Source organism: Dama dama, chromosome 23 (genome assembly GCF_033118175.1).
Source record: "Dama dama isolate Ldn47 chromosome 23, ASM3311817v1, whole genome shotgun sequence".
Taxonomy (NCBI): domain Eukaryota; kingdom Metazoa; phylum Chordata; class Mammalia; order Artiodactyla; family Cervidae; genus Dama; species Dama dama.
This window is the reverse complement of record NC_083703.1, coordinates 65,110,256-65,124,716: the sequence shown is the minus strand read 5'-3', so window position 1 is coordinate 65,124,716 and position 14,461 is coordinate 65,110,256. Positions and strand designations below refer to the sequence as shown.

The window sequence follows — 14,461 nt, the reverse complement described above, 5'->3', positions numbered from 1 at the left end:
TTAAAAACAGAGGCTAGGCCAAAGCACTAAATGGTGCCTGCTACAGTTAGTTTTATTCCTTTTTTTTTTAAGTCTAACAAAAATCACTCTGCTAAAAAATTGAAACTGGTCATCCAAATAATCCTGTCCAAATAAGGCATTCAGCTACAAAAGTTCTTATTCGTTCCACCCAAACCAACATTCTCAAACTTTTGCATTTTAGAACCCACCCATGTCTCTCTTTTGCTGGTTCCAGGAAGTTAATTAAAAAAAAAAAAAAATCCACAGTTAATCTTGTCAAGATTATCAGTGAACCACTGGTAATCATGTAATGGTTTACCACTGGTAAACATGGTTAGTTTTCAGAACTAATTTATGACTCAACATGGAAGGAAAAAATAAATCTCAAGGGTTGGGAGCAGAATAATGCCAACAGTGAAGTTAAGGTCACCTGGCTGGCTGCCTCCATCTTATACACTCTCCTCCCCTCACCTCCCCTTCTCCTCCAGTCCTAAACAGGGCCCTGTGAATGGCTACCACCTCTACTGAAACCCTTCCTCTTCAGTGGGTCAAAGTCCAATGCAATATGAGCCCAATTATTTTCCAAACCTTACTTCAAATTACTAGCATACAATACCCAACAACTCAAAGTGACTAGCTACTTGCCACCCACTGAAACTGTCTTGGGACATTTCCACCTTCCCATCTTTATCAAAGTGTTTTCCGGCCTGGAATGTGCCATTCATCCTTAAGTGCTCAGCTCAAAAGACTACAACATTCCTGTAAAACCTTCCTGACTTCCCTGGTCCTGGAGATTTCTCCCTCCTCTGTAACTTCTCACTCATTTGGATCCTGGTCTGCAGAGCCTCACACTTAGGTGCCTTCACATAGAAGGCAGATGCCAAATCAAAGGCAGGCTCTCCAAGGATAGAGACCACATCTAACACCAGTTTCTCACACAGCGCCTGGCTCACTGTACTCCAGTGTTTCTCAAAGTGTGGTTCCCGGGACCTGTAGCATCAACAACCCCATGAACCTATCAGAAATGCAAGTTAGCAGCCCTACCCTTGATATACTGAATAATAACTTTGGGAGCGTGAAACAAAAATGTGTGTTTTAATAAGGACTTCAGGTGATTCTGGCGCACACTGAAGTCTGAGAACTACTGTCGTAAACAATTAGTAATTACCTACTGATTTTACTCCTGGCAGTTACAAAAGTGATTATTTGACGAATGCATAAGGAAGCTATGGTACATATACACAATGGAATATTACTCAGCCATTAAAAAGAACTCACTTGAATCAGTTCTAATGAGATGGATGAAACTGGAGCCCATTATACAGAGTGAAGTAAGCCAGAAAGATAAAGACCAATACAGTATACTAACACATATATATGGAATTTAAAAAGATGGTAACGATAACCCAACATGCAAAACAGAAAAAGAGACATAGATGTACAGTACAGACTTTGGGACTCTGTGGGAGAAGGCGAGGGTGGGATGTTCTGAGAGAATAGCATTGAAACAAGTATACTATCAAAGGTGAAACAGACCACCAGCCCTGGTTGGATGCATGAGACAAGTGCTCAGGGCTGGTGCACTGGGAAGACCCAGAGGGATGGGATGGGGAGGGAGGTGGGGGGGGGATTGGGATGGGGAACACATGTAAATCCATGGCTGATCCATGTCAATGTATGGCAAAAACCACTACAATATTGTAAAGTAATTAGCCTCCAACTAATAAAAATAAATTAAAAAAAATTTTTTTAAAAGTGATTATTTGTCACAAGCATTGTCAACACATAAAAGTGGCTAGAAAACAAGATAGATACAAGGATATATTGTTGGTTGGTTAAAGCAAGCAATGAGATGACAGGCTATCAGCAATTACTGATGAGTACTTAACAACAAAGGCCTGGGTTCCTATCTTCCTGCCTCTATTGTGAGGGTGTTGGCAAACAAAGAAGCAATGCTGTGGGACCCTAAACAGACCCTTTTCAAAGCAAAGCTCTGGTCAGTCTAAGGATTGTGGTTTGGGGATGATGACCTTAAAAAAACCCAATTCTTTAGAAATCTTAAATATCAAGCATGCCAACAGGCCATCCAAAACTATACTTTCAATGATCTTAATCAACAAAGCTCAGCATTAGTTACATCAAAATGGAAACTCTCCATTTCTATAGACATTTCAAACCGACAGGACAATTTAAAAACAGTGCTTACAACTTAAACGCAAAAGTCCAAAATTTTCAGCTACTTGAGGTCAATTTTGAAGCTTACTCCTGACGGCAGGCTCAGATGGAGGCCTCAGAGGAACAACAGAGCTAGAGGCAGAACCCAAGCCTGTCTGCTGACTTCTCTCCCAACCCGACATACCTATTCCCCAAGTCCCTCAGCCTCAACTCCAAACCACAGACCCAGAGCACCAGTGGCCCCTCTGAAATGACCCAAACTATGGCCAAAGGGCCTAGGGGACCACTGCTGTTAGATAACAATATCCCAGCCCTGACCCTTTTTACTTTCAAAGAACTACAAGGGATCATCTTGAAACTTTCTCCCTTGATCACGCACACAGCTAACTTGGGCTTCAATAACTCCGAGGAAACACAGCCCGCAAACAACAGTGGCCTAGACCTGGAGAGAGGCTCTAAGTCGACTTTAATGGTTTCGTGCATAACTAAAAGAACATCTTCCCCCCCAAAAAAAAAAAAATTAAAAATAAATAAATAAATAAAAGAATGTCTTCCCAATGAATCCTCCAAAGGGTGGCAGGCAAGGATCTCTCCCACGGCCACATACAACATTAACAAAACACATGTAAATGACAGGATTCAAAATGAGAACATTAGTGACACAAAGGCGACCTGCCTCAGGCTCCCTTAAGAAGTTCCAGTCTCTACCAGATGAAACCAAGCTTCCTGGCCTTGCTCTCTGTGGGTTAAGAACCCAGCATATCAGACAACCTTATAGAAGTTAGTAATAGCAGAAGGGATGTAAGAACAAAACTTGAGACCGGTAGCAAGCTCATATTCCCCAGGACCAAGGAAAGAGGGATACACAGGTGACTCTGGAAAGGACAGATTTACGTTGCTCCTGAAATCTACCATAACTGTGACTTCAGGGCCTTTTTACTATCCCGCTCATTCTTCAGGAGTCATAGAATTCCATAATATCATGGACAGGAGTTTTCAAACATTGTTTCTCAAAGTCTTGAGGTTCCCACAGATGTGCCTCAAAGGTGGGCTGGGGGATGGGACAGGTCCATGTCTGCAGGCAAACCTCCCCCTAAGCCTTCTCCTCTTAGCAATTTTACATAATGGGCTTAGGTTCTGCAGCCAACAATTCCCAAATTGCTCGTCTATTACAATCCCTTCTTCCATTTACAACTGCTCAGATGAATTCAGAGCAAGGAGAGTGAACTGCCTATGATCACCATGCAGGGACTGGGACAGAGTCTGTCTCTACTAATCAGGGCTCTCAAGACACCAGTGGGCTCCAGGAAGCGCAGACCATCTATTCCCACCCTACTGCATCAGGTGCACATACACGTGTACACACACACACACACACACACACTCCCCCATAGGGCACCTGGCCCTAACTGAAACTCCTGCTGCTTAAAGAAAACCCTGCTCCTGAGAAGTAGGCTGATACTGTGGCCACTGCAGTTTCAGGAACCTTGGAGCCCTGCAGACCTCCATTCAGACTTCCGTGCTACTGTTTACATATGTGCTCTGCAACCTCAAGCAGTTTCTCCTGTGAGCTGACTTCCTCATCTGAAAAATGAGAATGGGGTTGATGGCAACAATCTTTCCACATTTGTATGAAGAGGAAATGAGCTCAGATATGGAAACTGCTTAGCAAAGGGACTGTCACAGAGCAAGGGAACAGTTGCTGTTGTTTAGCCACTAAGTTGTGTCCGACTCTTAGAGATGCCATGAAGTGTAGCCCGCCAGGCTCGTCTGTCCATTGGATTTCCCAGGCAAGAATACTGGAGTGGGTTGCCATTTCCTTCTCCAGGGGCTCTTCCTGACCCAGGGAGTGAACCCATGTCTCCTGCACTGGCAGGTGGATTCTTTAACGCTGAACCACCAGGGAAGCCAAGAGGTCAATATGTGGTTCTAATTACCATCATCTACCAAGTCACTTTAAAAGGGAACCCCCCTCACCCCCCTACAGATAGTAAGAACCAAGATAGCACCTGCATGTATGGGCCTAAATTGTCTTTCTATCTCTAGTCAAAGCTGTTCACAGTCCCAGAGTTCCCACATTTCAAACGCAGAATCAGTTACAGCAAGAAGAAAACAAAAAACAGTAACTGCTTCAGCCAGAGACTCAAGAAATAAGACCATTTCCATAGAATCTCCTGGTAAAATGAAGACTTAGGCACTGAACAAAGAGACTGAACTGGGGGGCACAGGACCTAAGAATATGCATAACTTTAAGGAAGAGGGACCTGATACGCCTGCCTGAGCACTCAAGTTAAAGAACCACAGATCAACAGGAAGGAATGATTCCTCATTTTGTAGTAAATGTGAATCTACTTTCAGTTTCCTCTAGAGAGATTGCCTTGCAGAGCAGAGGGGTACAAACCCCGACAGGCAAGTGGCTCTAACACCTCCTTAAAAAAGGGGAGCTGGGCGGAGCTGAGGTCAACTCACCAGAGAAGAGAAGGCTTCCAAACAAAGACTTCCTGCAAGCAAAATCCCTTCCTTCACTCCAACACAGACCGAGGATCTAACAAGGCTACCAGGTGTGGCTGCCTTCACAGAGAATGATGCTTAACTGCCACTGCCAAAGACTCACGCCTGGTGAAAAGGGCTAAATAACACAGCATTGTTCTCCCAAGTTTCCAATTGCTAAATGACTCTCTTAAGAAACTCTAAAAGTTGCTCACTAGTTGTGAGGCAATCATGTGGGACACCCAATGCCAGCAGCCAGGGCTCTCCACTCTGGCTACAGCCTCTGCCCACCAGACTGCCCAGTCAATGCTTGGCCTCCGCAAAACCACCAAGGAGGTTATGAGTGGCAGAAAGATCAGACCAAGCCTTCCCAAGATGAGTCTACAGGGAGTGACTTCACTGTATTCCCAGCCTCCTCCCAGCAGCACCAGAAAGACAGAATAACTTTACAGGAAATAAAGGGAGCACCTCGTCTGCAGAGGTTCTGCCACCATTAAGCTCTGATGGCCCCTGCTACAGACAGAAATGAGGCAGGACAGAAAACACCAGGCAAAGAGTGAAATTAGAGTCCAGTATCGTCCTTCTCAATCACACAACTGAATAGTAGAATAAATCATGACGCAGAAACTCTGCCAGTTCCCCTGGATTAAATCTAACCCAAAGGCAGCACCTAAGAGTCATTATTTCATCTCAAAATCAGGCACCGACCTGAGCTCCCACAAAGGAAGTCCCACACGATTTCCTTCTCAGGCCTCAGTGCAGCACTAATACCACACAGCTGGCTGCCTTCACTTTCAGGATTTCCTCTTCCCCTGCCCTCCCCCTTCTCCTCCCTCTTCCAATTAATCTCAAGAACCAGAGAGGATGGTGGCATAATGCAGGATTTCAGACCCAAGAATTCTGGGAAAAACAGGTTCTCCCCAAAATATCCACTCATTTTCAATGTCCTCCAATTAACTAAAATTTACTGAACAGAATCTGAAGCTTATCGAACAAACATATTAGGGTGGCAACTGACCACTGTGGGAGCAACCATTATCTCAAGACTCTCCCTCCTATAATTTTAGCTCATGCAGGAAAATAAACTTTAAAGATTTTTAAAAACAACTTGCAAAGCAAATAAACCAACTTTAAAAGGACTTCTCTGGCAGTCTAGTGGTTAGGGCTGGGGAAAGTAAGATCCCATCCTGCATGCCATGCGATGCAGCCAAAATGTTTTAAAGAAAAAAGATTTCAGACCCAACTGACACACAAAAAAAACCAACTGCAGATAGGGGTCCCTCCTCACACCTCCCCTTATGATTTATTTGCACCATTCTGCACCTGTCATACCTCCCCCAGTTGCTCTATCTCAACACCTACTTCATTGTGCCTTGAACAAGTTTTTTATTCTTTTTTAATCCATGATGCTAAGGCTGGGGCTCTACAGATATTAGATGCAAACAGTAGGTTCCTAAACCTTTAATGCTTTCACCTAGACCCTCACACGCTACCTCTCTACAAGACAGCTCTCAGGACTCCCCAAATCCCTCCTTCCTCAGTGTGCGCTTCCTTTCCCATTCTTTTAATCCAACCCTCTTCTCACTTCTTTCCTCCATGTGACTCTGGGACATCACTGGAACAAAAGAGAAACGTTGCTTCCTTTCTGCTACCTGCTTTATCGATAGTTACCCGTGTTTCTATCCACAATTCATTTGATCTAAGGAGCAGCCATTTCCCCAAAAGGGCTCACCTCCCCTAGGGGGAACATCCAACTTGATCAGCATAAATCAACCTAACAGACTTTCAGAAAGACATCTATGTACACTAACAAACACGTGTTTCATATCATATAATTTAAATCCAATAAGAGCAGAAAAAAGTTACTAATCTAAAAAATAAGATTCTAAAAAATAAACTTTTTCTTTTACTGTGACTTTTTTACTGAGGTACAGTTGCTTAACAATATTATATTGGTTTCAGATGTGCAATTTTAGTAATTGACAATTCCTATAGATTATACTCCATTTTAAGTTATTATAAAATATCGGCTATATTGCCCATGCTGCACAATATATCCTTGTAGCTTTTTTTTTACTTTTTCCCATATAAATGAGATCATTCACCATTTTAATATAAATGGATCTATAAACATATGGATTTATAATCTATTTAATGAGTGTTTGATATAATAAACTATGCCTTTTACAAAAAGGATCTGAAGCAGTTTAATAACATGTCACTTGGATAATATCCATTTATTAAAATTAAAGTAATACATACGAAAAGTAATATGAGACTTTATTTTAAACACAGGCTTATAAAATGTAACTTGGGGAAAACAAGGGGCTATCCAAAAAGACTTAACCATAAATGAGAGGATCAGTAACTGCTTAAAGAACTTATAAGATACAGCCTTGCTCTGGAGGCCTGTGGTAAGAGGACTATGTTTTCAGGGATACATCTGTCACCTTCCCCACCCAGTCTAATAACTGCCAGGACTGGTGAATACCGCAATAGAGGAACTAAGAGTCCTGCTATATGCAAATGTACAGTTCATTTTTGACCATTTCAAACCATTCTGAGACGAAGTTTCTTGTTTACCCCAAGGTCCAGCATTTAGCAGAGTGCTAAATAAATACTTGAATAACTTCACTGAATGAAGTCAATCTAGCCTTTCACCCCTAACAGTGGTATTAAGAGGTCCATTTGCCGTAAACATTCACTGCAGAGATCATGGACATACCACAAACATCTCAGTAGAAAATGCTTAAAAAAGGTATCACTTGGACCCTGCCGAGTCTGTTCTGTGTGTCAGGATACTGACTGCACATACCGTGTTCATAACCCTCCTCTTCCCTTGCTTCTGTATTCACAAAATGAGCCTCTTTGGGTTGTGTTCCCCACTTTGATTTCTCACATGTTCTGAACTCTGGCAAAGGTATCCCAACTCAGAGCTCTAAACCCCAGTACCCCAACTTCAACTAGCAATTCTGGTATCACACACCACTCTCAATCACCTGGCATCCACAAAATACATTCTGTAAGAAATGTTGGTTGCCTGCTTGACTTCTAGACTGTTAACAAATAACTAAAAGGAATATTAGGGACTTATTTCTTCAATTATATTAGGAACTCCTAGACAGCAAGAACCTGCAAACTTCCCAGCAGAGGGACAGATGAACCATGACTGTTTCAGAAAACAATGACTAAAATTTAGAAGGCAGAGAACCAAACTCCCCTCTTTAACCTAGCTTTCTCTCCATTTATAATTTCTTCCTAACTCCTGACATAGTAATTAACTTAAAGAAAGAGGATTCCAAGGTAATAAATACATACTAAAAATACACCATCAAATTCAAATATTATAAACTGACCCCTAAGTTAAGAGTAAAACTCAAATGCCTTACCATCCTTGTTAACAGCAGTGACTTTGGCTGGGTAAAAACGACAATCAGACCAGCAAGCAAGGACTTGCTCATTTATTTGAAATTCCTAAAAAATATTAAAAAACAAAAAAAAGGTCCTGTTACCAATCCAATTTCATAGGACATACATGGTAACCAAATTCATAAGACAGGCTGAAACTGACAAGGGCAGGTAGGGGAGATGGTTACTGGGATGAAGATGTTTCTGCTGTTCCCATTTAAGGAAAGGCACAGCACTGATGATAATTCTATCTTGTCCCTGAAAGTGCGTCTAACAGCCCAGGACCACCAGGGAGCACGACAAGTACACAGCTGGAAGGAGAGAGGCTGTTTCATCTCGAGGCAAACAGCATTCATGCCACCTAATGCCATCCACACTTTTAGAGGGTCTTTGGACAAAGGAGGCACTCCTTCACCATTAATATTTCATACTGCTTTCCCAGCACACAGTCTGCATTGAAACGTTTTGTAGAATGAATACCCAGCAGCCAAACTGGGCAACAGTGAACAATCTTGAACTGGGAGGGGGGAGAAGGGGGAAAGGCTAGCAAGAGTTCAAGTTCCCTGGTCACGGTTAAAGTGGAAAACAGAATCCAGGGCTGAGTCAGCTCCAAAGGCAGCAGGATTTCTACAGATGTCTCAATTCCTGTTTAAAAAACTAAAAACAAATACTTTGTCCTTCATTTTGAAGTCATAAAAGTGCCAGACATAGTGATGAAATTTAAAAAACAGGAATCCAGTCAATTCCAAGATTTTCAAGGGCTTATTTAAAAAAAAAAAAAAAAAGCTAGCATAATGCTCCACATGGAATGACTGACTAATGACCAGACAGCAGATGAGCTTAAGAAGCAATCTAAAGGGACACAGTGGTATGAAAGAGAGAGATCAAGTCCCCATTCATCATCAGTACAGTCTCAACCAAATTAATTTATGAGCTGTCAAGTCAATCACGTCATACAAACAGATGACAACTGAGATTCTTCAACAACCCCAAGAGGCCGTGGAGATCTCAAGGTTGCACTCCAAGTCTAAATAAGGACAGTCCCCAGCTGCTACAGGCTTTTACACTAAACATCAAAGACTCAGCCCAATAGCTAAGCACTGAACTGCCCGGATTTGTTACTCACAGATGATCCCTCCTCTTCATGCAAGCCCTCTTTCCTCAGCTGTATTTTCTCTAAAGGACGTAAATAAGGACTGTCCCAGCAGAACCACTCATCATAACGATGGTTCCAACGCTTGAAATGGATGAGTACTTTTCCTTCTTCGTAATCAATATCTTCTATGTGAGCTGGATACCTGAGTTAGGAAAGAAAAAAAAAAATTGAAGTGCCCTTAAATATCCACCTAAAATAATCAAAATGATACTTTTCTAAACCTCTTACCAAAGAAGTAGATCTCAAAGTACTAAATAAAGCCTATCATTTAGCAGTTCTCTGTCACTGTGCCAAATTGAAAATCATGGAGGCTAACAGACTTGGGATTCAAATCCCATCCTGGATATTCCTTAAACTGTGATTAAATTAGCCTTTCAGAGCCTGAGTTCTTTCATGTAAAGCGGAGGAAGGATACACTGTGTTGCAGTGTGAGTAAAACAAGATGACACATACACAGACCTGAACACACAAGAGGCAGGAAGCGAACAATTAACAACTAGATTGTATTTTACAGGTGTCAAAAAATTAGAATGACCGGGAAGCCCAGACTGTGTTAGTCTCAATTTTAAGAATTTTGTAATCTATGTATTGGATATCATGCAGTTGTTAAGAAAAGAAGATGGCTCTATGTCATGATATGGAAAGCTCTTCCAAGAAAAACCATTAAATGCAAAGAGTGAGGTGCAAAACACTGTGTATGGTAAGTAAACTACTGCTTTTTTTTTAACAAGACAAAAAAGAATATACGTATTCAAACATGCTTAAATATGCATAAAACATCTGGAAGAATACATAAGAAACTAACACTGGTTACTTGTAAAAGTGTGGTCAGTTCAGTAGATGGGCTCTTTCAATCTCCAATCACTCTTCTTCTAGACTGAGAGTTACCAACTAGACTGAGAGTAAACCAACAACTACATTTGCTTGACTCACTTGAAACTGGCAATCAGGGTCATGGAGATCTGTGGGTTTGGAAGCAACTGTCACGACAAGAGCCAGGACTGCTCAAACTTTTATGCAATGCAAATCATCAGGGGTTCTTGTTAAATGCAGATTCTGATTCAGTAGGTGGAGCTAAGTAAGGCCTTAAAAGCTTTAAACAAGCTCCCAGGTGATACAGACATGCTGGTCTATAGCAACAAGGATCTAATGTCTAGTCACTGACTTCTTGAGTGTCAAGTAGCAATGGTGGGGTGGGGGTGGCAGTAGCAGTAGTGACTTCCCAACCTCCAGTTCACACTCCAGGGGTGAGTCCTTCAAATTTAAACTCTAAGGCCTGTCCCCTTGAGTCCCACTCCTCCAAGTTTTCCAACAATTTTCTAAGGACCCAATTACTTGCGTTAAATCCTTTTGTGGTTCAAGTATCCAGGATGGTTTCTGTTTCCAGCGTATAAACCTGACTGATACAAGAGGGGTACTGGGTATGGGACAGGGAGGGGCAAAAGTGGGAGGGAGACCTTTTGCAATACATCTTATAATACTTTTTCATTTATTAACCATATAAATGTATTGCTCATTCCAAAAATAAGTAAATGATTAAAAGTAAAGAAAAACAAATATGCAATTGTTCTCTTCAACACATCTGTATTGACCAGAATGCTATTCTTCATTGAGAAAGTTTCAATTCTACCCATTGGCATTTTCTCCCTCCAACTTGGACTTGCCCCATTACCTTCCTTTCTTACATCTAACACTCAATACCCTACTGTCCTAATAAGTATGTGCTACCTAAATGAACAGGCCTGCTTCCATTGTGTCCTCTTTGACCCTACACTAGTATCCACTAAGGCAGTTTACTTGGAGTAAACCAAAACACAGTAGGATGCAGATACTGGGCATTCAGTGAACATCCAGGAAATGAATTCCATTCTCCCTATTCTTCCCAAAGGTTGGGTGTCCCGTCAATTCTTCAATCCCAAGGCTCACTGACTCCAGCTACCCACCCCAAGTTTAGTCACTCTCCAGCTTCAGGCCCCAATCACTTTATGTGGTTATTTCTCACACAGGACTGACAGGGTATGCTTTTCAAAATTCCTAATTGTATTATACGTACATTAATTGCTCAAGAAATATTAATAAAAGGAATAAACAGTATTAATAAAAGGAATAAACAGCCCTGAAACTAGTCTCCCTACTCCAATCCAGCTGACACGCAGCTGCCGTAAATACAAGCTATCTTGACAACAGACTAGCTAATCAGGGGGGTTGGGGAACTGAGTAGTACACTGGTAGGAGAGAAAAAAGCTTCCCGAAGTCTATCCCTCCCTGTAAAATGGAGAGAAGGATATGGATATGTCAGCTGTATTCCTCTTGATCTCTCAGTCAGTCAGCCTACCACAGATTAGTAAGCCTCCGTAACTCAGTCCTATTCAAAGGCCTTTCTTTACTGGTTTACTATCTTGAGCAATAGTTAGCAAACAGGTCTTTGGACCAACACACAGAATTAATTTTTCATAGAACCAAATTTATTTAATTTACAGAATTTTCCTTTATACTAATATCATATTCTTTCTAACTTTTCAGTGCTTAAACACACTTTTCAAATTAAAAAAATGGTAACTGTTTTTAATCGTTACCAATATTACGCAGTATTGCAAAGAAAACGGCAGTGTACTGATTTTTAAAGATCTCTAAGAAAAGTGGGGGGATAAAAACAACTCAAGATGCAAAATGGTACTGAATGCACTACCATTCATTTGGGGGAGTGGAGAGAGCCAATACATTCATACCTGTTTTTTAAATGCATGGCTATCTATGGAAGGGTGATCAAGCAACCTGATTTGCCTCTTGGGAGGGGAACTAGATAGTTAAGGAACTGGAGAGGAAGTATGAAACTTATATTATTCAGTGTATATCCTTTTGTTTTGAATGTTGCACCATGAGCATGTATTAAATATAAAAAATATAATTAGATATTTGTTTTAAATGTTCTTATTTGGCAAAATAAGAAGCTGGCACTGTAGGACAACTTCAAATTCTTTTGAATTTGCACTTGGTCAGTGCCTTCTGAAAGTCTGGTAAGGTTGGATCCACAGAATTAACTGCAAAACCCTAGGACAGCAACTCCACTGTACACAGATAATGAAAGACCTCAGGGCCCTTGGCTAGCCAAAAGCTACTTCCTTGATCAAAAAACTTCACAGGGCATAGGCAGCTCACTGTCTACAGACTACACAAATCTCTCCAGGTGGATCAAGAATAACCCAGGGGTCAGTAAGTCTTCCTAAGGAGAAGGTGGTTCTCTCTACTTCTCTAAAGCGTGACAAGGATGTAAGTCACTCATAGTGAATGGGGAAACCCAACTGCAATCCAGAGAAGAGAGAGGCAGTTGATCTTAGGGATCAATCTGGTTAAGACCTGGTGGATCACAATTACACAGCTGCCTTGGGGACAGCTCAGATTCATCTGTCAACAAATCTTATTAAGTGACTTTGATCTGGCCAGTCAATTTCAGGTCTCAGAAGATTATAAAATGGATGTACTTCTGGTTTCTGTCTTTAAGAAGAACCAGACACCAACTAAGTTTTAAAACTACCAGGTGGATAGACATTTTCCCAAAATGGAAATGTAGATGGCCAACAGGCACATGAAAAGATGCTCAACATTGCTAATCATCAGGGAAATGCAAACCAACCCACAACAAGCTATTACCTCACACCAGAATGACTATCATCCAAAAGAACACAAATAACAAACGCTGGCAAGGATTTGGAGAAAAGGAAGCCCTTGTACACTGTTGGTGAGAATGTAAATTGGTGCAGCCACTGTAGAAGACAGTACAGAGGTTTCTCAAAATACTAAAAATGGAACTACCACATGACTCAGCAATTCCACTCCAGGGGATATATCTGAAAAAAAAACAAATGAAAACACTAATTCAAAAAGATACATGCACCCCAATGTTCACAGCAGCATTAATTAAAACTGTAAGATAGGGATTCAACCTAAGTGTCTATCAACAGAAGAATGGAGGGAGTTCCCTGGCAGTCCAGTGGTTATGACTCAGAGCTTTCACTCCTATGGCCCTGGGTTCAATCCCTAATCAGGGAACTAAGATCCTGTAAGTCGAGGGGTGCAGCCAAAAAAAGAAAAAAGAAAGAAATATTTATTTTTAAAAAACAGATGAATGGGTAAATATGTGTGTTTGTGAGTATATATGTATAATGAAAAACTACTCAGCCATAAAAAAAAGAATAAAATGTTGCCATTTGCAGCAACATGGATACACTTAGAGGGCATTAATTCTAAGTGAAATAGGTCAGACAGACAAAGACAAACACTGTGTGACATTACTTACATGTGGAATCTAAAAAAAGCAACACAGTAATGAATACAACAACAAAAAAAAGGCAGATTCACAGATATAGAGAACAAACCAGTGATTATGGGAAGGGCAATGAAGGGATGGGCAGGTAGGAGGCACAAACTACTGGGTGTAAGACAGGCACAAGGATATAGTGTACAAGACAAGAAATATAATCGATATTTTATAATAACTGCAAATGGAAAGTAGTAACCTTTAAAAAGTATGTAAAATTTTTTAAAAATTAAAAAAAAACCTACTAGAACCAACAAGGCCCTACTGTATACTACAGAGAACTCTATGCAATATTCTGTGATAACCTATATAAGAAAGGACTCTTAAAAAAAGAATGAATTATGTACACATATAACTGAATCACTTAGCTATGTACTAATACAACATTGTAAATCAACTATACTTCAACAATTTTTTTTTTAAAAACTACTAGGTAGAATCACATGAAACAGCTGATAATCAACTGTTTCTTACTGACAAAAATCATAACTTTATTTCATTCAATCTAAAAATTGGAACAACCATAAAGGAAGCTGGAAAGCTGAGGCAAGGTTAACAAAAGAGGCAATGTGAATGGAATCTGTATAGACAGAAAAGGGGAGAGAAAATTTCCAACACGTAACTAACAGCCATGAAGAGACTCTAGTTTCCAAACTAACACTGCAGCTGGGAGTCATATCCCTAATGGAAATAATAGCCAGAAAGGAGGAGACATTGAACACCAAACTGAAAAAAAATTTAGCTCTGGGGAGGAGAGAGGGATTGAGAAAAGCCAAGAGACTTTTGCTTGTAGTCTTAATTTTTACAAGAGTTTAATCACACAATACCTGTGTAAGCAAAAATAAATACTTTTAAATTAAAAGTTTAAAAAAATACTTAATGGTCAGATATCAAACGATAGCTTCATGGTTGTT

The 14,461-nt window shown here is 40.7% G+C and overlaps 1 protein-coding gene across 5 annotated transcripts in view; it reads right to left on the bottom strand.

Moving 5' to 3' along the window:
* The window catches only part of PHF20 (PHD finger protein 20), a 138,857-nt gene that overhangs the window by 83,092 nt on the left and 41,304 nt on the right, over nt 1-14,461 (bottom strand). For all 5 annotated transcript variants that reach the window (XM_061127176.1, XM_061127178.1, XM_061127180.1 and 2 more), the window contains exons 3-4: nt 9,200-9,371; nt 8,055-8,139 (exon numbers count right to left, since the gene is read on the bottom strand). In XM_061127176.1, coding sequence (XP_060983159.1) covers nt 8,055-8,139; nt 9,200-9,371 — 257 coding nt within the window. The remainder of the gene's footprint in view (nt 1-8,054; nt 8,140-9,199; nt 9,372-14,461) is intronic.